Source organism: Dryobates pubescens, chromosome 28 (genome assembly GCF_014839835.1).
Source record: "Dryobates pubescens isolate bDryPub1 chromosome 28, bDryPub1.pri, whole genome shotgun sequence".
NCBI lineage: Eukaryota > Metazoa > Chordata > Aves > Piciformes > Picidae > Dryobates > Dryobates pubescens.
This window is the reverse complement of record NC_071639.1, coordinates 11,541,817-11,565,398: the sequence shown is the minus strand read 5'-3', so window position 1 is coordinate 11,565,398 and position 23,582 is coordinate 11,541,817. Positions and strand designations below refer to the sequence as shown.

The 23,582-nt window shown below is 47.3% G+C and overlaps 1 protein-coding gene across 3 annotated transcripts in view; it reads left to right on the top strand.

Moving 5' to 3' along the window:
* Window positions 1–23,361, top strand: part of SOBP (sine oculis binding protein homolog) — a 114,155-nt gene extending 90,794 nt beyond the window's left edge. For all 3 annotated transcript variants that reach the window (XM_054174114.1, XM_054174113.1, XM_054174115.1), the window contains 2 exons: window positions 9,805–11,759; window positions 23,078–23,361. In XM_054174114.1, the coding sequence (XP_054030089.1) occupies window positions 9,805–11,757 (1,953 nt within the window). In that variant the 3' untranslated portion in view covers window positions 11,758–11,759; window positions 23,078–23,361. The remainder of the gene's footprint in view (window positions 1–9,804; window positions 11,760–23,077) is intronic.
* Window positions 23,362–23,582: the final 221 nt, after the last annotated feature.

The following is a 23,582-nucleotide window of genomic DNA, read 5'->3' as shown; positions in this document are numbered from 1 at the left end:
CACACAGCATTATGGGTCCTGACCTCTAAGTATTAGTGCATGGTAAAGATTAACATTTAATAGTAAAGCCTGAAAATCCCTGGCCTATACAGAGAGGTGGAAAACACCTGAGTGGGTAGGTAGGTAGGTAGGTAGATAGATAGATAGACAGATAGATATAAAGAAGGGAGGGAGGGAGGGAGGGAGGAAGGAAGGAAGGAAGGAAGGAAGGAAGGAAGGAAGGAAGGAAGGAAGGAAGGAAGGAAGGAAGGAAGATAAAAAGAAAGGAAAGAAAGAAAGAAAGAAAGAAAGAAAGAAAGAAAGAAAGAAAGAAAGAAAGAAAGAAAGAAAGAAAGAAAGAAAGAAAGAAAGAAAGAAAGAAAGAAATCTAGATTCCAAAGCACCCAGAGGTATTTATTCTGTAAGCCTTTTTCTTGTACAAGCATAAATCAGAGGAAACAACACAAAAAACTGTGAGAGTTGCACCACTGTAAAATGGTGAGAGGAAGAACTGAACTTAGAAGCCCTCATTACAGGTAAATAAAGATTTCTCAAGGTTTCAGACTGCATTCCCACTTGCAGTTCTACACACTAATGATATTTCAAATCTGGATTACAGTACTATTCTCTAGACCCAGCAATACTGTGTTTAAGTCTGAGTGATTTAATGGCTGTTCAATGGTGATTTTGGTCCAGGTGAAGTGGTATTGGCCTCCAGCAATGCCTTAGGCTAAAAGCATCATGTGTGAGCAAAAAAACATTAACCTGCCCCTCAAACCACCTCATTATTACATTTATAGTCCTGTCAACCAACCTATGAGCCACTGGAAACATAATGGAGTGGGTTTTACTGTTATTTTTATATTCTCTTGAATATTAAAAAGAAAATATATTGGAGGGGAGAAAAAACACACAAACCCATGCAAGATATCACTGGGTATAAAATCTAGACAGATGAGCCACATGGGTTCTTTTCCAGCCCACAATGTTATTTTGCTATATGACCAGCATAAAGTTGTGTTCAGGGTAAAAAAAACCCAAGGTGAATATGTTTATTCAGGTACTGAGTAAAATCAAAAAGAGAATTAATGGGAGAATGTGAATCTCCCTCTGGCTTCTGAAGTTACCTGCAGCTGTGGCAGCAGGAGATTGTCAAGGGTGAACATTTCTCATTGGGGGAGACTTTGGGCAATCACTGAGATGCTATTGGAGGCCAGTGAAGTGTCCTTTCCCTCTTTTGCCTCTTAAGTTTTCCTGTACTTAACAGCATCCCTAATTCTCAAAAGTTATTTGATAGAAACACACTTGCAGTGTTAATTGCTCTCCATTTTTCTTTTCCTGACTGCTGGGGCTGAGTGCAGGGAGTGTTGTGAAGCCTCATGTGTACAGGCTCTCTTTTCTCAGTTGGCAGCTGCTCTGCAGACGAAACTTTCTGGGGCTGATGCTTGGTCCTGTTCTCCTGGCCCTGCAGCCCCTGCATAGGAGCAAGCTGCTCCTGGCACGGCAGAGGTGCTGGCTCTCTCACCTGGCCCCTGCAAAGGGGCTGGCAGTGGTTCTCAGCCCGGACCCTGCAGCCTGGGCACTCCAGGGATGGAGAAGCTGCTCTGCTGCTTGTGGAGCAGCTGTGCAGAAGGTTGTCCAAGAACATGGAAATAAATGTCCTTATGAGGGAAGAAATGCATTTCCACCCTGTGAAGGAGAAGAAAGGGGGAATTTCCTGGTGCCTCCTTCCCTTGCTGCCCCAAAGAACTGGTAGGCACTGGACACTCTTAGGAAGTACTTCTAAGCCCCACCTGCTGAAGCTTACTGAGATTCACAGCCTCACCTGATTGATGTAGTTCTTGCTTCTGGCTGCTGTCTCCCCAGATCATTTCAGGACCAAGAGAAGTCTGAGAATGCACATCATGGGAAGCCATCTGATGAACTTGAGGCCTGATGGGAGCTTGAGACTCACTGGCTTGAGCCAGGGCTTGTTCTGCCCTGTAATCTCTTGCATGATGTAGTTATTCTCAAAGCCCATCCATTTGCAGCGGGATGAGGTTTCTCAGGGCCTGCATTACTCTTGAAAAGAGCATTGAGACTTAGATGTCCTTTAGGCATTTCTGAAATGTGAATCTTGGTGAGCCAGGTTGTCTGTCAGTCTGAGAGCAAGCAAACCCTCTGCCTCTCTGCCCCAGTCTTGCCCTGCTTTCATCTGCTGCATCGTCTTAATTTTCTGTAGGACTTAACTGCTGGAGTGGTGGCCTTAGCAGTACTGATTCAGCAGTGCAGCTGTGCCCTGTAATCAGCTCTTGCATGGTACAAGAGTAAAACTCATAACATTAAGGATATTAAGGTTTAAATGCTGTCACTGTCCTGTGTAATTTCAGGCAGGGAGGTTTCTGGGGAGAAGAGCTTCCCCCCTGGCAAGCCCCACCTCGCCCTACATTAATTTTCCCTGAAGTTTCACCCTCCACATTGTGGGCTTCACCAATGGTTTCAGATCCAGCGTTCCTCCTGTGGTTTCAAAGCCTCAGACTGAAGCTGAAAACACAGAGCTCAGCTGTTTATATACAAAATCAAATATGTAGCCACTCTGATGAAACAAGACCCAGCCTGGATCTCCACTGGGCATTAGCATAGCTTATATTCGTTGCTTTTGGCTGGGAAGATTAACCTCCCCCCACCCCCTTCCCAACATAAAGCAAGGCAAGGCCTTTGAAAAGGCTCTGTTTTAAATACCACAGATGACAACTTCAGTGATTCAAAAAAATGAAATCAATTAATCATTAGCCATTAATTACCAAATAGCTCTATTTTCTCCTTATGCTTCACGTAGCTTAGACTTTGGCATAATCAGGATGAAAAATGGAGGCAGAGTGGGTCTTTGCATTTCATTGGCATGAAGTCAGTGTTTGCTCCTTAGAAAACTCTGCTGATGGTTTTCATGTGGACAAGATGTCTAGGAGGGTTAGGTCAGGAGAAGGGGAAGCAAGAAGGCAAGTTTTCATAGAATCACAGAATCATTTTGCTGACAGAGGCCTTTCAGATCATGGAGTCCAACCACTACCCCAAGGCTGCTAGGTCACCACTAAACCGTGTCCCAAAGCACCGCGTTTGCACACCCTTTAAATGAGTGAAAAAAAACAAAAACAACAACAAAAAAGAAAGCTTTGGTCCCTTTTAAACAGAAAGAAACCAATCACAGGACGGTTTGGAGTTGCACTGTTGTGTTTTGTCAACTGTTCTTTGCACAAAGCTCCAAACATTGTAAAAATCTGTTTGCCTTCACACCTAACATTGCTATGAGCTATATTGTAACCACACTGCCGCTGCTGTTACAGCCTGCCTCGGGGTTCCTTCCCAGCAGGTTTCAGCTGGAATGGGGGGGGGATTTTTATTTTTTGTAATGATCCCTCCACTCAAATGGAGCTATTGTTACCAAAACTTAGCACAAGCCGTCTTGGGCAGAAAAATCCTGCCAGGATACAGATGCTGAAGGTCTTGCAACAAACACATTGCAAAAGGTGACGGAGGCTGGGTAGCTGCTGAGAGCCTCCTCACTTGGTGTTTTGCCTGTTATTAGCATTGTTTGGCATTTGGTTGTGAAAGAGCATCAATTCCCAGTCACAGCAGCTGAGGCCAGGACTTGGTCACAGTCATCTTGAAAGCAGATGCTGTGAGCTGCCCTTCCTCTTGGAGGACAATCTGCCTCTCATCCAGGGACCCCTGGCCCAAATTCCCCTGCCCCATGAGCTAGCAGGCAGCAACTGAGGTGCTGAACAGGCAGACCCCTCTGTGCCCTGCTCAGGTTCCATCTGCACCCCAGGCTACTCAGTCACTCTCTGGAGGAAGGCTGAACAGGTCCAGGGTGGGTGTCTCTAAAGCCCAAGCATGGCTCCTTTAAATGCAGCAGGCTGCTTGCGCTGTGCCTGTGGCCAGGTCTGGGCTCTGCTTTGGGCATTTCTATCAAAATAGAGCTAGAGATGCCAAGGGGAATGGCTTTTGCCCCTTCTTTGTGTCAAAGAAACCCGAGCATTGCAGGCTGCCTGGCTGCTGGCTTCCTCGGTGCTCCAGTGTCGGTGTTTCTGCTGATGCTGTGTCTTCGGAGTTGTCTCCTGGTGTAGATTGCTGTGTCGTTCACAGGAGAGCGGATGAGTGGTATCAACTCATGGAGCTTATAAGTAGCACCCTGGCAACGTGCCACTAAAATATAAATACATTAAATGTACTGGGGGAAGTGTTCATTCTGTTGTTTAGGGTTGGACATGCCCCAGTTAGGTAAATTTAATCTTCCTGAGGGTTGTTGCCTTACAGCTGAACGAGATGATAGGCAGTTATCTGATTACTGATCTCTCTGTCATTCAGGGTTTGTGTTCTGGCATTCGTGGTGTGAAGTGTGCTTGGCCAAGAGCAGCGCTGGGAGTACTTTCCAAAGGAGATGTAGGTGTGTTAGGGGATCTATTACCACCTTGCAAGGTCCAAGTCTTTATCTCAGAAGTGTTTGTGCTCCTTGCCAGTCACACGGCTCCTGGCCCCACCTCCTTTTGGGTACAAATGTATAAGCTGGTTGCTTCACCTGTGTTTGTTAGGAAACAGCCCCATGGCATTCATTTCCTTCCTGTGTACGTCTGCTGCACTTCTTTCCAAAATCCCCTGCCATGCCTCTGCTCCCACAGAGGTCAGGGGCAAGGCTCCCACTGCTTCCAGGGTGAGCAGAGACTGATATTAACCATCAGACCCAAAGATGATTGATTGCTTTAAAGAGGAGTCTCTCCATTGCATTCCAGGGGTGCTGGGTCAGACCCCCTGAAGGTGATCCCACAGCACTAACTGCTGTGACTAAAGCCACTGAAACCCAGAGAGCTGCTGCCAAATCCACTGTGCTGTGTTAACAAGCACTCTGCAGCAGCTCAGCTCCTGATCGTAGGGTGAAGGGAAAGGATGAGGCAGGAAAAGGGAAGCAGAAGGAACAAATGAGCAGAGAGATTTCGAGCTGACTGTGAGGAACGAGGATGCTCTGTACATAATGCAGGGACTTTGAAAAAGAAGATGTTGACTGTGTTTTACAGATAAGAAAATGTTATTCTATTGAGCAGAGAGATCTATGCTTCACCTATCACATCTGAACTAATCAGCGTAGGCTTTTAGAAGAGGTCTGTAATTACTCTGAGCACGTCATTAGTTAGATGTAAAATGAATGATACTGCTCCATTTTATTACCCCTAGTGATATAGCCATTTGTATCATAAATTCATTGACCTCATCTTAAATGATCAATCCTGTAAGACAGACTTGATTCATTAATTCTTAAGTGGCATTTTTTCTCCTCCAGTAATTTCCTCCTCATTGTAGGGACCAGTTTTCTGCCTTTCAGTTTGGTAGTGTAAGATGTTGTATTGCCTCTGTGTGACATGCACATTTTATACCTGTGTCTTAAATAAGCACCAGAGAATTAGTGCTAAGACAGAGAAAGAAAGAAAAGGAAGGAAGGAAGGAAGGAAGGAAGGAAGGAAGGAAGGAAGGAAGGAAGGAAGGAAGGAAGGAAGGAAGGAAGGAAGGAAGGAAGGAAGGAAGGAAGGAAGGAAGGAAGGAAGGAAGGAAGGAAGGAAGGAAGGAAGGAAGGAAGGAAGGAAGGAAGGAAGGGAAAGAGAAAAAGAGAAGAAAGAGGAAGGAAGGAAGGAAGGAAGGAAGGAAGGGAGGGAGGGAGGGAAGAAAGGGGGGAAAAAAGAAGATGAACTACATGGAGGTAGTAGATAGCCATTTCTCAGTGGCATTAACATCAAAACTTTGAGATCTTGTGTAAAATCAATGAAATAATTATTAGATATTTGATCCATCCAGGATGTTGAAAGGAAGAGAATCACAGCCTTTAATTTATGTAGCTTTAATTAATTTTCTCCAGTGATAAAATATACAGAATGGGCTGTGATCAATATGTGAGTGAGGCAGGCAGGCTTCAGAGTCTCTCGTACCTCAGTGAATTATTGAAAACAGGAGAAATCAGCAGAGAATTTCTTAGCAAGATTTCTAAATATTTTACCAAGGAAGAGAAAATATTTGTTTAGCCAGGGGTGACACAGGAGCCCACTTGAGATAAACAAATCAATACAGCAATAAAATGCTGAAGTATTTCAGTGATTTTTTTTCAACTGATAACCAATAAAATTTGATTATTAGGGGAAATGCCACAAGGTTTTTGGGGGCTTTGTCTTTCAGTCTGTTTAATTGAAGTCACTGAGGGGGCTCCTCCTAAAAAAATACAGGGAGGCTGGGTTTGCTCTGCTGTATTTCTCAGGTGCTTCTTTGGCAGCAACTTGCTTTTCTTCCTTTGCCATGAAGGAAGGAAAGGTCGAGTCAGGTTTTCCACCCCCTCGGCTGTGCCCTGGTGAGGCTGCGTCTGGAATATTGTGCCCAGTTCTGGGCCACTCAGTTCAAGAAGGACTTCAGGGAACTGCTTGAAAGAGTCCAGCACAGAGCCACAAAAATGATCAAGGAAGTGGGAACTTCTTCCTTATGAGGAGAGACTGAGGGAGATGGGGCTCTGTAGCTTGGAGAGGAGGAGCCTGAGAGGTGACCTCGTGAATATTGATAAATATGTAAAGGGTGAGTGCCCAGAGGCTGGAGCCAGGCTCTGCTCGGTGGTGCCCAGTGACAGCACAAGGGGCAATGGTCGAAGCTGAGGCGTAGGAAGTTTCATGGAAACATGAGGAAAACCTTTTTCACTGTGAGGGTGACAGAACACTGGAACAGGCTGCTCAGGGTGGTTGTGGAGCCTCCCTTTCCAGAGATATTCAAAACCTGCCTGGATGTGTTCCTGTGTGACCTGACATAGGTGATCCTGCTCTGGAAGGAATTTTGGACTGGATGATCTTTTGAGATCCCTTCCAGTCCCTAACATTCTGTGATTCTGTGAAGTCTTAGCTGCAGCATCCCAGGACTAAATTAGGGAAGCAACTGGACCTAAATCCTGTCCCACTCCTTACAGCCACTGCCTCTAGGGCAAGTGTCCCCCTCAACTTTTCCCCTGCAAGCAGACACTGGTTTTGTGGGTGATGGGCCGAGGAGGGCTTCATCCTGCCCCAGCCTGCCCTGGGAGCTCCTGGTTCTCTTGAGATATGTGTGGAGCCCCTCTGCCTCTGCAGAGCCCTTGCGACATGAGCATACCTTGCAAGCAGCAGGAGAGAAGTGGTGTGAATCCTGATTCCACACATGCAGAACAGTGTGTCGTGGCTACAGCATTCTCAGTCAGAAGTGACTGTAAGGGAAATTCAGCAGCTTTACTGGTTCAGTAACACCCTATTAACTCACAGCACAGACTCACAAATTCCTTGTTTGTCTGCTTGGAAAACATTGGCAAGCCAGAAAATTTCAGGAGGTCAGTTATAAGCTGTTTCCATCAGATGATCCTGTGCTGGCTTGCCGGGTGGGTGGCAAAAGCCATCTTGGTGCCAAATACCTGGGATGGTTCAGTGCCCACTCAGTACATGCAGTGAGGGGCTGCCCAGCTCTGGTACTGTCTGCCACTGAGCCTTCCTGGTGGGGAGCAGAGGGAGAGCCAATGCCTGGTAAAACCTGGGAGCCTGGGGATGCTCCTGCTCTGCCCTGCTGGGTGCACTCCTGCTTCCCATCCACCCGATGCCTGCAGGAGACAGGCGTGCTGTAGCAGTGGAGGCATTCATCTCAATATCCCTTCTGTGCATTTGAGAGCCTTTTTGTGCACGTTTTTTAGTGCACTACATTGTCAGTGTGTGTTCAGTGCAGGGCTGGATGTATCTGTAACACACCAGGAGGTTTTCTTCCCTGTGTGGGGCACCATGCTGCTAACACACTTCGAGCAGCACCGGCACCCTCTCTGCTTTAGCACAGCTGGCACTGGCTCTGTGTGACCAAGCTACAAATCCAGGCCCTGCATTCCCAAACTTCAGGGGTGACTTCTTAGTTGCTACTTCTCAATTCATTATTTTGTTTTAGTTAAATGTTGGGTCAAAAACTTAGTGCTAGAGAGAGGGAGTGTGTGTGTGTGTGAGGCTGTGAATGGGGAGGAGGGGGAATCAAACAGCAGCCTGGCTGGATAACCAAAAAGATGTAGAGAGGAAATAAATGGGTGAATAGCATAGCATCTAGAGCATGTATGGGTGCATATATAGATACATTAAAGATATAAGACTGAAAACTCAAAAATGTCACCACTGTTGATACTCAAGGAAAGCTGAGAGTTAAATGAGATGGGTAATCAGACGCCTGACATATGTTGTTTTGAATTGTTTATATGGCCAATAGTTATTAAAATTAATTATCCTTTTAATGAAGTCTTTCCACAATCATTTTCTTTACTTTTTCCTTTTTTTTTTTTTTTAATGATTATTTTCTTTTCTTCTTCTTTTTTTTTTTTTGTCCTTCTGCACAAAGGCTGCAGCCATTTCAAACCAAGCTATTGGGGTGGGGAGAAAAAGGCCGGACAAACAATCCCAGGATGCCTTCTGACAATGGTCAGGGGCTCAACATGCTGCTAGAAAGCACCAAAAAAAAAAAAATAAAAATAATAGAATCAAATCAAAAATCTCTGTCAGTGGAGTATTTTGAGGAGTAATGTAAATGACAAAAAAATGGGGAGGGGGGAGAGTTTGTGTGTGCAAAATTCTGTCAGGAAAGTACGGCACGGAAAAATCTGACATCTGTTTATCTGTTTATAGCTATGGCAAGATTACTCATATTAATTCTTGTTTAAAATGCCATATGAAGGAAAGGCATTTGTGCAAACAAGAGTCATATTTGAATTGTAGATCATGTCTTCACCATCTGTGAGAGCTGTTGGTGTTGCAAAATTAATGTGTTAATGAAATCACAATAATTTCTCTGAAGTAATGGATTCTGAAGCTTAGAATGACTATTTTTTGAACTTTGGTGTCTAGTGGTTTTACGACTGGGAAAACCTTTCACAGCTTAATTAGTTCTGCAGTCTTACTTTAAAAAAAAAAAAGTACACAAATTGGCTTTGCCTTTGCCACACCAACAGTAACACCGAAAAGGATTAAATGGAAAGGAGAGAAACAAACCAGCAGTGAGCCTGCAATGCAAACTTTTTGCTGTAGTATTTGAAAAGTTGCTAAATAGGCCTTTGCTTGCCAAGAAGTTTTACTCAAAGTGGCTTGTACACAAGAGTGGCCAAACAGCTCAGAGAGTAATTGCAGCTTGCCAAAACATCACAAATGAGGAACTATTCGGACCTTGCACAAATGTCCTGGCTGCTTCCAAGTCTCTCGTTGGAACGAAGGGCAAAGGATGAATGATGCCTTTAGCTTCGTGATGCCATTGTCAAGTACCACACCCTTCCCCACTGACCATTCGTAGTACGTGTTACAGCTTGGCAAAAATGGTTTGCAATGATTTCCAGCAACTTTCTGAGTCCTTCCCCAGCTGTCATACTCCTCGTGTGGTGTGGCATCTCAGATGGTGCAGGTGTGCTTCAGATACCACTGAGGAGTAATTGCAGCCATGCTCCGACAGATGTTGTACCCTTGCATATGGAGGTGACAACAGTTTATGACAGCTGAGGATTCTTCTCTGTGGTATGGGTTTAAGACATGTAATGTACTGTGCAAGGTAGAATTGAGAGCTTGGTAGCCAGAAAAGGGAGTGACATTCAATTCACAGATATTTTGGAGCAAAACCCCCATGGTTTTCACAAACATAACTATTTTTTAATGACTTTTTTTTTCCTGCTAGAAAAATAATGTATTTAGAAAGCAACTGAGAAAAAAAATACACAACAAACTTTAAAAGTAACACTATGAAGAGAAGATGTCTTTTCTTACCTGATTTGATTTTATTGCTGTGTTGTAGGTATGTGACTGGTGTAAGCACATAAGACACACAAAAGAGTATCTGGATTTTGGGGACGGGGAAAGAAGGCTTCAGTTCTGCAGTGCAAAATGTCTCAATCAGTACAAAATGGACATTTTCTACAAAGAGACACAGGCCAATCTTCCAGCTGGACTGTGCAGTACATTACATCCTCCAGTCGAAAATAAAGCAGAAGGCACTGGGGTGCAGCTGCTGACTCCAGATTCTTGGAATATACCGCTAGCAGATGCTCGGAGAAAAGCCCCATCCCCAGCGTCTGCAGCTGGCCAAATTCAAGGTCCTGGACCGTCAGCGTCTACCACTGCCTCTCCGTCTGACACTGCCAACTGCTCTGTCACTAAAATCCCCACACCAGTTCCCAAACCTATTCCCATCAGTGAGAATCCAAATATTCCGCCGGTTTCTGTCCAGCCACCTGCTAGCATTGTGCCTCCAATTGGTGTCCCACCTCGCAGTCCTCCCATGGTGATGACAAACCGTGGACCAGTTCCTCTGCCCATATTCATGGAGCAGCAAATCATGCAGCAAATCCGTCCACCCTTTATTCGTGGGCCGCCTCACCATGCCTCAAACCCTAACAGCCCTCTGTCAAATCCAATGATTCCTGGAATCGGTCCCCCACCAGGTGGTCCCCGAAATATGGGTCCCACCTCTAGCCCCATGCACAGGCCGATGCTTTCCCCTCACATCCACCCCCCCACGACCCCTACCATGCCTGGGAATCCTCCCGGATTGCTGCCACCTCCCCCTCCCGGAGCTCCTTTGCCCAGTCTTCCCTTCCCCCCCGTCAGCATGATGCCAAATGGTCCTATGCCTATGCCACAGATGATGAACTTCGGATTGCCATCCCTTGCCCCACTGGTGCCACCCCCAACTCTACTAGTGCCATATCCTGTCATTGTCCCTTTGCCCGTCCCCATCCCCATTCCCATCCCCATCCCTCACATCAACGACTCCAAACCCCCCAACGGCTTCTCCAGCAACGGCGAAAGCTTCATTCCGAGTACCTCCAGCGAGACGCCTGGGGCAAAGCCAACCAATAGCTCTTCATCCCCTCGAGAGTCGAAGCAAGGATCGTCCAAGTCCTCCGACTCGTCACCGAGCTGCTCAGGCCAGTCCCTAAATCAAGCTCAAGTGCTTCAGGAGCACAGTAAAAATGAAGTCGTTGACTTGACTGTCAGACCTAGCAGCCCGGTGAACAGTAAATTTGGGTTCCCCAGCGTGCTACAGGGTCCGCAGGACGGTGTGATAGACCTCACGGTAGGGCACCGCTCTAGGCTGCACAATGTCATCCACAGGGCTTTACACGCCCAAGTGAAAGTGGAACGTGAACCTAACAGTGTTGTCAATTTGGCTTTTGGTAGCTCAGACAAAAGGAACTGCAGCGACTGCAGGGACAACTGCAGCCCGGTTGACTCCAAACCGTTACCCTGCAGTGACGGCACCCACTGCTGCCCTGCCTCCTTGTCCTCCGGCACGCCGGGGCTGGAAGCCGGCGCCGCGGTGTGCAACGTCATCGTCAACGGCACCAAGAGCACCGAGGGGCCCAAGAACCCCGAGCCGCCCCAGGAGCTGAAAAAGCCTCAGCCCCCGGAGGAGCTGGCGGTGAGCGAGCTGGAGTCCGTCAAGGAGAACAACTGCGCCTCCAACTGCCACCTGGAGGGAGACGCCGGCAAGAAGGCCGGGGAGGAGCCCCTGGCTGGGGGAGACAAACAGGACCCCAACCTCAACAACCCGGCGGACGAGGACCACGCCTACGCTCTGCGGATGCTGCCCAAGACAGGCTGCGTGATCCAGCCTGTGCCAAAGCCAGCAGACAAGACTGCCATGGCGCCGTGCATTATCTCAGCGCCCATCCTCAGCACAGGGCCAGAGGAGCTGGAGCCACCGCTGAAAAGGAGGTGTCTCCGAATTCGAAATCAGAATAAGTAAAGGTTTGTGCCATCACTACTGCCTTCTGTCCAGGCCCCTCGGTTCAAGAAAGATGTTGAGTGGCTTGAACGTGTCCAGAGAAGGGCAACAAAGCTGGGGAGGGGTCTGGAGCACAGCCCTGTGAGGAGAGGCTGAGGGAGCTGGGGTTGCTTAGCCTGGAGAAGAGGAGGCTCACGGGAGACCTTATTGCTCTCTACAAATACCTGAAGGGAGGCTGTAGCCAGCTGGGGGTTGGTCTCTTCTCCCAGGCAACCAGCACCAGAACAAGAGGACACAGTCTCAAGCTGTCCTGGGGGAGGTTTAGACTTGGTCTTAGGAAAAAGTTCTTCACAGAAAGAGTGATTTGCCATTGGAATGGGCTGCCCAGGGAGGTGGTGGGGCTGACATCCCTGGGAGTGTTTAAGAAAAGACTGAATGAGGCACTTGGTGCCACAGTTTAGTTGATTAGATAGGGTTGGGTGATCACTTGGACTTGATGATCTTGGAGGTCTCTTCCAACCCGATTGATTCTGTGACAGAACGGGGATTTTCAGGTCTGAGGTCAGACTCTGGTGTGGCTGTGGCCTTTGTGAAACCAAAACAAAGCTGCAGACTGGGGCTGCTGAGCACTTTCAGGGGACAATTGGTATTTGTGTTTTCATACTGCTCCCGGTGTGGTACTGCATCTCTGCTCCTCACCACGCCAGCCACCGGCAGCCTCCTCACACCTTGGCTCACACAGCGTCTCGTGCTGGTGCTGGCTCGGAAGTTGCTGTGCAGTGCATGTCAAAATCAGGGGGGCTCTGCCCAGGATGTGGTTCAGGTCTGAGTCATGAATCCTCTTGCTTTTTCCATCTGTTATGCAGCAGCTCCAGCCTTCATGATGACAATAGGAATTGTCCTGCACCACAGCATAGAGCAGGACAACCCAGCTGCTTCCTGCTAGCTCAGATCCAATTGACTTACCAAATCATCATCTCCAATCATCTAACTTTGGTCTGCCTCCAGACTGCACCCTGGCTTTTAGCTGGGCTGTTCTCCAGGGATTAGAGTCCCTCACCCTGCACTTTCCTCCCTGAGGTATCAGTGCTTAGGGATTGCCTGCTCTGTGGGCCCTGCTTGCTGTAGCTTATGTCAGCAAGACCTGTGCCACAGGGCTTTATTCTCTTCCTGGGGTATCTGCCTTTGGTGCAAGTCTCCCCCCATTAGAAAAGCAGCTGAGGTCTCCCCCACCCCTGTGGTTGGTGTGTGTGTGGTTCCTGGTGGGGCTAGAACATAAGACAGAGATACGGCCAAGTCCACCAACAACTGTAGCCTGCCCAAGGACAATGCTCCAGAAGCAGAAACTCCCCACCCTTCACTCCCTATTCCCAGCCTTCTGAATCCCTCTGATAAACCAGTGCCTCTGTAAAACTGTTAGCTTAATATATGAGTGTTGCTTCCAACCTGTGAGCAAGAAACAAATGTGACTGCATTTGTTTAGATTCACAAGCATGGAGAGCTTCTTTCAGGCACAGGGAAAATGGTGGGTGTTGAAAGAAATCTGTTCAGCAGTAAAATACTGACAGTGTGCCGGATGTGGCTTGATGAGATGCCAGCTTTCATTACAATCCGTGGAATATTCTGTAGCCTCCAGTAAATCCCTGTCCCTGGTAGCACAAATAGTGACTGCAGCGGTGCAGTATGGATACTGCCTGCAAGGGCTTGGCACCTACAACCGTAGATAGCAGCACAGGCTGTGGAATCTGGGCCATGGCAACATCTCCCTGCTCCATCAGTGCATGCTGATGGCACCAGCAAAGATACTGCAGTACAGTCAGGGCTCCCTTTTTCATTTGTTAATGCTGCATTCCCTGTGCTGGCTTCCATGCTGGGAACATGACTTCCCCTGACCACAGGCAGTATTTGTTTACTTTCCTTGGTGGAGCAGAACCATTATTCTTTGCTCTGGGCACGTGCTGACACAATTAAGAGATACATTTGTAAGAGCAGAGGGCAACTCTAATTTCTTGGCCTAATAACTAACATATACAATAACTCAGGAGTCAAATGAATCTTTAAAGTCTTTGCAGACTTGCTGCCCACCTCCCAAGGTGTGGATGGACTATATGGAAACCCCAGTGTGCCACCTTTGGAACTGGAGAGAGTCTCTCTTCATTAAGTATGCATGCTTTTGTCTAGGGGTTGTGATTTGATCTAGTGAAAAGGCTACTCTCTGATTCTGTCCCTGCTATTTAATTCTAGGAGAGCTGTCCTTAACCCATCCTTTCCCACCTTGCACAAGCTCTCAGTAGCTGGGGTTTACCTCAAACCACCGCTAAGAGACTTGCAGGTTTGTGTGCTGGCACTGCAGTCAAAGGAGCTGGTTCATCCTATCTATTTAGGCTGGCCTAGACCATCCAGGCTGCAGTAGTACCACCTCTCCAGGATGCCAATCCCATCATCCAGAGCCAAAGCCTTGAAACTCAGGAGAGCTCTAGCATCACTGATTTGTGTCTTAGCCTGTTGACACAACTGTAGTGACATCACCTCACAGATAGTGTTTGACAAAGGAAATGGGCAAGCTGGACAAGCTGCATTGGAAAGACAACCAGGATGCTTCAGCACTCAGTTATTGTCCTCAGTTGTTTGTATTCTCTGCATGTCAATATCTGCCACTGTGGTTGCCCTCAGGAGTAACCATTTTAAAGCATTTTAACCCATTCACAAAGAGTTTTATGTATTCCTTTGCCTCACTGTAAGCGTTGTCTTACAGGAAAGATTTCAGGTTGCCAGACAAGATTAATCTGACCCAGTATAGACATCTGGAACAAAGACACAGCTGAGCTAATTGTCTAAACTCCCTTTAAAATCACCCTAGAGAAGCAGACACCTCAAAGAGACAGCTGAGCTCATCCTGAAGTCAACAACTAAGACAGCTCAGACAAATTGTGCCCTAGGAGGGCCTATTTTTCCCTGCCATGAAGGAAACTTAGGGTGGCTGGCACTGACATAGATGTCCCCACAGACACTGCAAACCCCAGTCTAGGTGTCTGCCACGCCTTGGGTTTGTGCAATAGCAGAGCATGGCATGGTGATAGTTGTTAGTCTGTGTTCATCCGTTCCTTTCTCCACAAAGAGAGAAGCAGTAGCCTCTGTGCAGGAGATATGAAACCAGGATCCTTCTGTGCTTCAAGGGAAAGAGGATACCCAAAGTACTCTGCAGAAATAAACAGCCTGATATCTCACACCAGCTCATTCCAGTGGGTACCTCGGCGAAATGTGGGTGGGTTTTGGGCCCCTCAAGGCATGCACAAGTGATTAGTGCAGCTCTGATGACTGATTTGAGGTGAGGACTTTGGTTTCATGCAGAGCCCTCCTTTTGCTAGTGCTGGTAATAGCAGGGGTTGCTTAGATTTCTGGTCTCCCAGCAGTCTGACTGTGAAGGGCAGGACTCAGAGCCCGCCCATGCCTGGTGAGCAGGGACAGGCAGAGGGAGCAGAGAGTTGGTGCAGCCAGCCCTGACCTCTGCTGCTCTCATGAATTCCTTCTGCCCAGGCCTGGGGAAAGACAGAGGTAAAACCATCCTGGTTGTGGGGAGCATTCCTCATGAGAGACTCCCAGCCCTACAGGAACTCTACCAAAACACAAAGAGGATAGGAGCTGCACGTAACAGTGCTGGCTTGGGAGTTTGTATGGACTGTTCTGGCCATGCTAACCTGGGAGGAGGAAAAGTCCAGAGGACTGGATTCTTCTGTCTTGCTCCCCACCCACTCTGATTGGAAAATCTGAACATATTGCCCTAATGTGCTACTTTTCCAGGATTTTATTTCCCATCAAATAGTATGAAAAGAGGGAAATTAGCCAAATATTTTTACGCTAGAGTTCTGGGCAGGCAGATTGAATTCGTGTCATAGCAACATGGACTCTCTAAAAAGCATTCAATGCAAGCATGACCTTTTGGGGCAAGTTGCCAAACTCTGGATTATTTAATGTACCAATTACTTGATTATTGGAAGTGCTAATCAGCAACATAATCCTGGATGTTAAAGTTTAGTCTCTCCATCAGGATGTGGACTGTCAAGCTGTTCGAGCTCGATGCAATTCAAAGAACCAGCAAAAGATGTCTCAGTGCCAAAGTCCTGCCATGATATAAGGAGTGAAGCAAGGGAGAATATTCTCTTGAGTGTTATTTTTTCAAGTTTGAGCAATGTGAGTTTCCAAAATTAGCAGTGATAGTGTAGCCTGCCTACATGCTTTTACATCCAGGCAGGATCTGTTTTAACCCTCGGGTTTTGTTGTCAGGCTTTCCTAAAGCAAATAAATGGAAGCACCAAGGTCTGCTTGGATTTAACACGACAGTTATGGTAAACTAACTCAGAAAATTAAGTGGCAGAAGTGAGACTCACAACTAGCTTCTGTCTCCGTGTGTATGTGTCTCTGTGTGTGTTGACTTATCCTATGTTGGGGGCAGAAGAGAGTTTTTCTTCTCATGTCAGCAGAATTTCTCACAGAAGTAATAGAAGTAGTAGTAGGAGTGTGACCACCTACAGAGCCAACCTGTATGTCCTAGGGTTAGCATCTGATGAGTTACAGGCCCAGGTCTCCATCTGTCCAGTCCATAGACTGTAGTTGTAAAAATACACACCATGCAGAACACTCCAGTTAGGGGCAGACATAATATAAATCCTGCTGTGAGCTCCCCCACCCAGAATGGTCCAGCACAACCTTTCCTGAGGCACAGGGTATAGCTATTAACCTTTTCTGCCTCAAGAGGTTTTATCACTCCCCTGTCACTGGAGCATCTTACCCTGCCTTCCTTGCTCTGGCCAGGCTAGAATTTGACCTTAAAGATACAATTGAAAACAGATTTTCTACATTTCAGATATTTAAACATATTTTAATGCTAAACATCTTCATTGACACAGTACTTGGGGCCCGAGTCTTAGCTAATTTTAACTGGATGTCATTCCACTGATGCTAAACTAATTTAAATCAGCAGAGTAATTGGACTTGCATGCTTCACACCTACTCTTCTGGTTCAGAAGTTTTCCTTCACCTGGCTTCTTAGGAGCCTACAGGAATTTCCCATGTATCCAAGAGGGGAGAGGAGAGACTGTTAACATCACAAAGCCTTAAGCACATCTGCTTGGAACTGAAGTCTTGCCCTCGAGAGCTGCCTGGCTCTAGGCTCTAGCAGCGTGGTGTTACATTTCCAAACTGAATGTGTAGTTTCTCAGATATATTAAATCAGAAAAAGAATGTCCCAGAAAAAAAGAGAATAGAAAAAGATGGTGAGGTCTAAAATGCCATACTGCTTTCAGCTCCCACATCTTGCTGCCAGGGTGTGGGAGCTCTGACTTCCGTCTCAGTGGCAGTAAATAGCAGGCTGGTGGTACACTGCTGTAGATCACTGCACGCTCCTTGAAATCAAAAGAACAAGAGCTGCTTTCTGCTGGGTTCATCTTGCTTTGCCATAAAACCTCACAGGGCTCATGTTTCAAATATGAAATCTCATTCTTGCACTCAGTTTAGAAAATAATTACAGCTGGGTTGATTTGCAAAGGTGGGGAGCTGCTGGGGTTTGCTGGCAACCAAAACATGCAGCCAGAACTTTGGCCAGCAAAAAAGAATATCATCATGTGATTGAAAGAGCCACAGAAATCTGCAGAACCTGTGCCTTCAGGAGGCTGCAGCCTACCTGACAGCTCCCAGGATCTGAAGCCACCACCTTCACAGATCATTTTGATGCCTTCTTGCCTTTTTTCTAGTTTTACTTGTCTTGTGGAATGAAAATGATTTGAACTGAGATCTGTGGCACACTCCACGTTCATCTTGAAACAAGGAGTTGCTGGTAATTGTTCATCAGGCTCTAAAGACTGACCAGGCACTTTCACACATGCAAGGCCTAATGCTCTCATTTAAGTTGGTGCAGAGAAGATTTAGCTGCATTCAGATGTGTTAAGTGTAAAATGGTCATAGAGAGAGGCTCTAGCTCTCCATCAGTCTGTTCTTGTGCTGCCAAACTACCAAAGACAGTGGCACAGCCAAAGTTTATGGGGGGATAAAAAGCACAACTCATGAATAAACACAGTCCCTGACAACAAAAAACCATAGCAAGATGGACAGGCACCCTGGTAAAAACATCATCTGAGACGATTGCCTTTACATTCAGAGGCCAAGATCCTGGACAGTGTATGTTTGACTGCCACTGAAATCTGATAAGAAGGTAAGCATCCAAAAACCTTTGTGAAGCCTGACCCCTGAACAGCCACAGTTGACTTCAGTGTGGAGCTGTGAGCTCTGGACAACTGTGAGGAGCTTAGAAACTATTTCTCAGTTAAAAGCAGTGCCTGAAAGTGGGTCGGAAAGGAGCACAGCACTTTGGAGGGCTGTGGCTGTGAAAAAGTTGGGCATAATCAAGCAGTGAGCAACAGATTTGAAGATGAAATTAATTTCTGCTCAAAAAAGCAGTGGGAGATTCAAGCAAAGCAGGAGCAAAGCTGTTTGAGCAAGAAATCAGGAGGAAATCAAACTGTGACGAGCAGGATTTTTCTGAAGCACTTCTTGTTTCCAGATTACCTGCTGAGTCTCTCCCTCTCTATTTTTAGGTCCTGTCGAGCAAAACAGGCAAGTTAAGCACATTCCTGGGTGCCTCCATCAGTTGAGGCCTACTAATCATTGCCTTATTTGCACTCTTTTGATAACGAGCTGCATCACACTGCTGGAAGCAGAGGCTGTGTTTGGAAGCAGTGTGAGCAGCTCGTGAGAGATGTGAATTGAAGCAACCTTGGACATTTTGCAGAACCCTCAACTATTCTACATTTGCTTCTACCATGAAAAATTAGAGCTAATTAAATATCTGGGCTTGATCCTGTGTGCACTCAGCTCTTGGTGCCTCTAATGCAAGCTGAAGGTCCTCAGCGCGTTACAGACCGAGGTCCTGCCTCTTGACTCGTTTTCATGGCTTTACTTCCCCCAGACACGATTTTGGTATTTGAAAAAGAATGGCATTGCAGTACAACATGTGTCTCAATTTGTAATGATATCCTCCCTGCAGCTGGCTTGTTTTTCCAAGTGTTTCTGAAACATTACTGTCTTAAACTCGAGCCAACCCTACAATAACAAATTATCTAGAGGCAAAGAGGCTGAACTGCGTCGGTCCAGAGGACGCCTCCACTCTCTGCTGCACTCCGTTTTTCAGTCCTGGTTTTGGACTGCCAGGCTGTGTAATGTATGGAAGCACACACACACAAAAGACATTTTAAACAGGAGAGGTAGGGATTGGGCAGTGCAGAGTGAAATAACTCTCAAGTTCTGAGCTCTCTGGAAAGATCTGCATCCCATCACGTGTTGATTGATACTAAAACCTATGGTTAGAGCAATTCTCAGCTGTTTAATTGGAACCCACGTGGTTCAGTGTAAAACTTTGGTGTTGCCTGCTTGTGCTCCAGATATTTAAAAGCTTTCATGAACCACTTGTGCTGCCCCTTCTAAGTTGCTTATCCAAAAGGAGGGCCACAGCACCCCTTTCCCACAGGAATCCTCCAACTGAGAGATGTTTGAACACGAGCAGCCAAGAAGCAATACCTGATGAAGTCACTGAGAATCTGAATTCTGATCCCAAAGGTAAAAGATCAGTTAAAATGCCAGTTCAGTTTTATTTCAAGCAGTTTACCAGTTACTGCTGGAGTGGGTGTCTTGGTGGTTAAAAAATACTCCTAGAATCACAGAATTATTTTGATTGGAAAAGACTTCTAAGATCATTGAGTCCAACCATCAACCCAACACCACCATGGACATTAAACCATGGCCCCAGGTGCCACATCCACACATTTCTTGAACACCTCTAGGGACAGCAACTCCACCACCTCCCTGGGCAGCCTGTTCCAGTGCCTGACCTGTTCCAGTTTTCTTGAGGTGGGAGGGGAAGTGGGAAATAGAGGAAACCTAAAACAACAGTTAGGTCCAACACAGGTCAGTTGGTGTCCAGCAGTTGTGGGGATAAGGGAGATGCCCTGGGGTGCCTGGCACTGCACTGAGCTCCATGCCAGGTCTCACTCACTTGGTCCTTGTTTGTTCTCTTCCTGCCCTTACAGTGTAATCTATCTGACCTTTTGGCCACATAAGTATGCCCCCTTGGCTTTGGATGAGCCTGCATCTGCTCTTGCTTAGGCTGAAATGATCCAGGATGGGGGCTGTGAAAGCCAGCCTCATCTGCACGTGAAGCATCAGTGGGGCAAAGCAAACTGTTTCCAGGCTTGCCCAGTGCCCTGGTGCTGCACTAACCAGCGGGCAATGGGCCTTGAAGAAGAGCTTGGAACTGGTATTTCCACCGTGTCCTTGCTACAGAACAAGAGCATGGATGGTGACACACATCCCTCTTCCTACCTTCACCAGCTCCTTTCAGGGTTCAGTTTAAGATACATTGAATGAGTTTAGTGATAGACAATACAAAACCTACCAGCAAGGAGCTAATCAGAGATGGAAATTGGTGAAACTTCCCCAAAGGCTTTTCTAGGAATAGATGCAAGGCAGCAGGAGCCAGCACACAACAGATCTGCTTTCCAGTTCATGTTTCTCCCTTAAGCTCCTTCCCTAACTACAAGGTGACTGGCTATGATTGCAAGCACAGCTTCTGGTGCATCCCTACAAAATTCAGTCACAGAGCTGGGGATGACTAAGCTGTCCCTACCACTTCTTCTGCTTAGACATAAAAGGAGGGCAAATCCCAAGCCTCTTCCCCAGTGCATTCCATAGAGTCACAATGTCTGCTCAGATTACAGCTTGTGATTCGGTCAGCAGGCAGAGCCTGAGTCCCATATCTGACCCAGAGCTGACAACACCAGAGCAAGGGGGGAAACACCACCTTCAAAATCAAGGGCTGGTGCTGAAGGAAGGCTTCCCCTGCCTCAATGTGGCATCCCTTCACTTTGCTCATGGAAGGATAAATCATTAAGTATTCAAAGGGGAAGGTTTTAATGAAGAAGCTTGAATGGTTTGAAGAATTGCTTGAAAATAATTAAATAAATAAAATGACAGAACTATTACAAGTAACAGATGAGTCCAGAGTGTTTCCAGGGCTGAGCTTGCTCCCATGCTGACTTTAGCTGCACTCTTGTGGTTTCTCTTCAGAGCAGTTTCCCTGAGAAAATAATTGCAGTGCCTTTACTCTAGGGCCATGCACGTCCCAGATGAACCAGACCTCTTGTAGCACATCAGCATTCATTGTCTGGGTGAATTAAGTGCTGTGCTAAATGATGGAAACTCTGCCAGCCCAGCCCACATCAACGGGTGCCTCAGCTCTCCCCACCCAGCATCTGAGTTTTGCTGAACAATAAGATGTGAGTCTGGAGACAGGAAGGTCCAATGGAGTGCAGGATGAGGAGAAGCCACCATGGAAAGAGCTGTGAGGTTCTGCATGCGTGCCGGTGTCCAAAGCCATGTCAGTGGCATGGCCTCCTGAGGAGGTAGGGCATGACTGGGGAGGGCACAGGGTAGGAACATCTGTTTCTGGCAGCTGTCTCTGCTTGCAGGAACATCCAGCTGGTGTGGCTTGTGGGGCAGCACAAGGATATGGGTATGGGTGAGTAGGAAATGCTCCCACAGCCAAGCTACCCAGCTCCTCAGCACAGAGACATGGAGGGAAAGTGGAGTAAGAAGCACTTCCAGCAACTGGCTCTACCAAGCAGGGCCAAGCTTTCCACCATACCTCTAACCAGGTGCTGCTGCAGGACTGGAGGTGTGCAGCAACACCTGGAAAGAGCTGAGTGCCTGCAGAAAGGGAGGAGGGAAGCCTGCTGGGGAGGCCTTGCCCTAGCTACCAAACTGTCCTGCTGAACTCAAACTGTGTACTGTTCTGAGCAAGGATTTCAATCCTCATGTGTCAGGGCACAAAGCAAAGAGGCAGCTCTGCATTGGTGCAGCCAGTTTCATAGCTGCCCACTGCTCAGGTTATGACTCACATCCACAGAGCCCATCAGCGTGGCTGGCACCTGCTGCTCAGGGGAGCACTCAGCCCACACAGATGAGCTTCCAAGTCACCGGCTGGAGCTGGGTCAGCATCCAACTGAGTTACTATCCCTTTTCCCTCCTGCATTGACTGCAGGGCAGAAATGAGCCCTCTTGCTTGTTCCCTTTCTGTCATCCTTTCCTTGTTGCCTCCTGGAGCTGGAGGCTACAGCCCTCCCTGGCTTCTAGGTGGTCTTCCAATCCATGATCAGCCCAGCCCTGCTTTAGCTTTGGGAAGCAGAAGCCCCCTGGTGTGCTCACCTCAGTACATCTCACATGAATTCACCTCGGTGGCTTTATGCCTACAAAAATTCTTCTCATATGGCTGCTGTAGTTTTCCTAGCTGATCAGCAGTATTTGGTGTGTGTTGAGGACAAGTTCAGCTGGGGTGAAGAACATCTCTTGCTCTCCTAAAAAAAGTAATTTGGGGCTTTGGGGAGGTATAAATAGCTGACTGTAGTGTGCTGGTCGTGCACATCAGTGTTGGCACAAGGTGGGCAACAGCTAAGTGTGAAGTGGTGATGACTCCAGTGTGTGCTCATTCCTTTAGAAATCTCTTCAGGCTAGGGACTTGGATTCTGTCACTTGGTGACTACAAAAATGCATTCACCAAAGGTAATTACTGCCCTGTGAGCCAGGGCAGGTCCTTCTCTCCAGTCTGCATGTTCTGTTACACTGACTCTACCTGCAGCAGGGGAAAAGAGACAGGACCTAGAAAGTGACAGATTTGGAGCAAGGCCAAGAGGAACATCCTCAGGTTGCATGGATAGTACCTGCAGTTAGCTCTGTCAGGGGAGATGTGTATTTCCTGAGAGTGGAGCTGTCTTTGGGCGCTCTCCCAATTTCTCTGTGAGACGGATCAGCCCTGTGCAGCTGCACACCAGCCCATGCAGAGAGGTGGCTCTGGGGAACCCTGGCCTACCCTCATCAAAGGTGCTGGGGAATCCCAGTTCAAATCCTTCTCCTTCTCTGAGCCCAGTTGCCCACCTGTGCTGCGCAAAGAGCAGCACCCCCAGGTCTGTAAGGCACACTGAGATCCAGGGCAGAAGGGTGCTCTGTGGTTGCAAAGTATCATTATTCTCCCATGCTCCTGTAGGATGAAAGGCTCTCTATCATACCCAGAGAATAAACTATTATTATATCAGTTTCCAGCTTTTTATCACAGGAATTGCTCCATCTTCCTCTCCAGCAGCCTGGAGGTGCTGTGTGCCAACAGCCCCCGTGGCACAAGGGGTTGATGAAGCGGTGGGTTTATGTCCCAGGCCAGCAGCGTGAGCTCGGGTGCTGCCCAGCCTGCCTTCCACAAGCCTCTCACTGCTCCTCTGACCACCTCTGCTTGTCTGCTTTGCAGGAACACTCACAGACAGGGTACCTTGCATGGAGAAAGGGAGCAGAGCAATCCACACCACTCCACTGAATGACACCAGCTGGTCCTCACCACCCCTCTGGCTAAAAGTCCAGCAAAGACAGCAGCTTCCCATCACGAAGCCCCTCCGAGGAAGCCTCGGTCCCACGGGTGCCTTTGACCCAGAAGACAGCACATCATGGACCCACACAGTGTGCTCAGCATTCCTGCAACCACCCCTTTGCTCCTCCAAGGGACAGTTTTTTTTTCCTCTTGGTTTCTTGCTGGGGGGGGGGGGGGGGGGAGATTTTTGACCCTGGTTTCAAAAACCACACGGACCAACATAGGTACTTTTTCCCTCTCTGACTTCAAAGTTCAGATATTTGGGGACTGGACAATGAAACAATTTTTTTGTTTGTTTTTTTTTTATTATTATTATTATTATTTTTGGGGTTTTGTTTTGTTTTGTTTTGTTTTTTTCCTTTGAAAAACTGCTGTGGTTTTGCTGCTA